The sequence below is a fragment of the Austrofundulus limnaeus genome, unplaced genomic scaffold (assembly GCF_001266775.1).
Source record: "Austrofundulus limnaeus strain Quisiro unplaced genomic scaffold, Austrofundulus_limnaeus-1.0 Scaffold383, whole genome shotgun sequence".
NCBI lineage: Eukaryota > Metazoa > Chordata > Actinopteri > Cyprinodontiformes > Rivulidae > Austrofundulus > Austrofundulus limnaeus.
The window spans coordinates 77,032-78,382 of record NW_013952785.1 but is presented as its reverse complement, the minus strand read 5'-3'; the positions used below and the strand labels follow the sequence as shown (position 1 = coordinate 78,382).

General features: G+C 37.5%; 1 protein-coding gene across 1 annotated transcript in view; it reads left to right on the top strand.

The window, feature by feature from the left end:
- LOC106528469 (hexokinase-1) overlaps positions 1-1,351 on the top strand; it is a gene marked incomplete in the record, with an annotated part of 72,819 nt that overhangs the window by 64,473 nt on the left and 6,995 nt on the right. The window contains 1 exon segment of the mRNA XM_014023643.1: positions 570-725. Coding sequence (XP_013879097.1) covers positions 570-725 — 156 coding nt within the window.

Genomic DNA, 1,351 nt, shown 5'->3' with positions numbered 1-1,351 from the left:
TCAAAATCGGACGTGGAGGGAACCTTGGAAAAGCGTCAATATGTGACGAGTCGGGAGTGAGAATGTGTAGCAATATCGGCTGAAGTTAGTTAAAACACCTGTGTGAAATAACGCCATACAAAGCAGAATTCTGGAGTGGGGTTTAATGCCATTCAGGATGACGACGAAACCACACACTGGGAGTCAAAACAGGAAGTCGACCAATATATACAGGATCTTCAATGCCTGAGTTCGCCCCCTGCTGGCCTACAGCTGAATCACAGGCATTCCTACAAACAGCCCTCAAATCTAATGTTAATACAGCTTCAATTATGTGTTGTTATTTTCGGACATGTATCTACCCTATTAACACATTGTAAGAAATATAACAAACATTATAAAGGTATTAAAAAATAGAAAACCCTAACTCTGTGTTGTATTTAATCAGTACTAGGCCCTAACTATAAATTTCTTCAGGTATACCGTGAGACCAGTATCCGGCCCATGCCTAATTTAAACAAATGAAAATTGTTAATTCATGAAGTAAAAATTCTCACAAATGAAACTGATTTTGTTTGTATCCACCTCAGATATGAGAAGATGTGCAGTGGAATGTACCTGGGTGAAATTGTCCGTCAGATTTTAATCGATCTAACCAAGCGTGGTTTTCTGTTCCGGGGACAAATCTCTGAGACTCTGAAGACCAGAGGCATCTTTGAGACCAAGTTCCTGTCACAAATAGAGAGGTGAGTCATTTCACAGTTATTAGTTATTCATCTTTGCAGGTTCAGTGGCTTTTTGACAAGTTAAATAAAAAATATATTATTAAAAAAAACTAGATGAAAGACAAAAAAGAAATATTTAATTCTGAAAAGTTACTGTCTAAACCACAGCATAGGCTGTAGCAAATAGTTTCAAACATTTCTTAGTATATTTTGCCTCATTTATTACATGATGCAGTTTTAATGCTTTATTACATTTTAAAGCCTGATTTTATTACATTATTACATATTGCAGTGTTATTACATAATGTGCTTTTGCAAGTTTTTTAAATGTTTATTAAGAACACGGTGCTGCGACCGTGACAAAATCATGGAAACAACCAACATAGCTCAGTTGGGAGTTGTGGTGGTTCATGTGTTGCAACAGTCAGAGTCACGTCAGGGGCATGTTGGGCACGAGCACATCCTGAGYAAGAAATTGCAACGTAAAAAMWTTTTAACATAAACTTAGAGCATAGGCTGTATTTTTACATTAAAGGAGCGGACGCTTTTCAAATTTGACATGATTTAACCACTTTCTCATACGTTGTGTAGGGCAGATATTCTTAACCTGTGGGCCATGAGCGCCACCTTGAGGGCCTCAAAAGAAC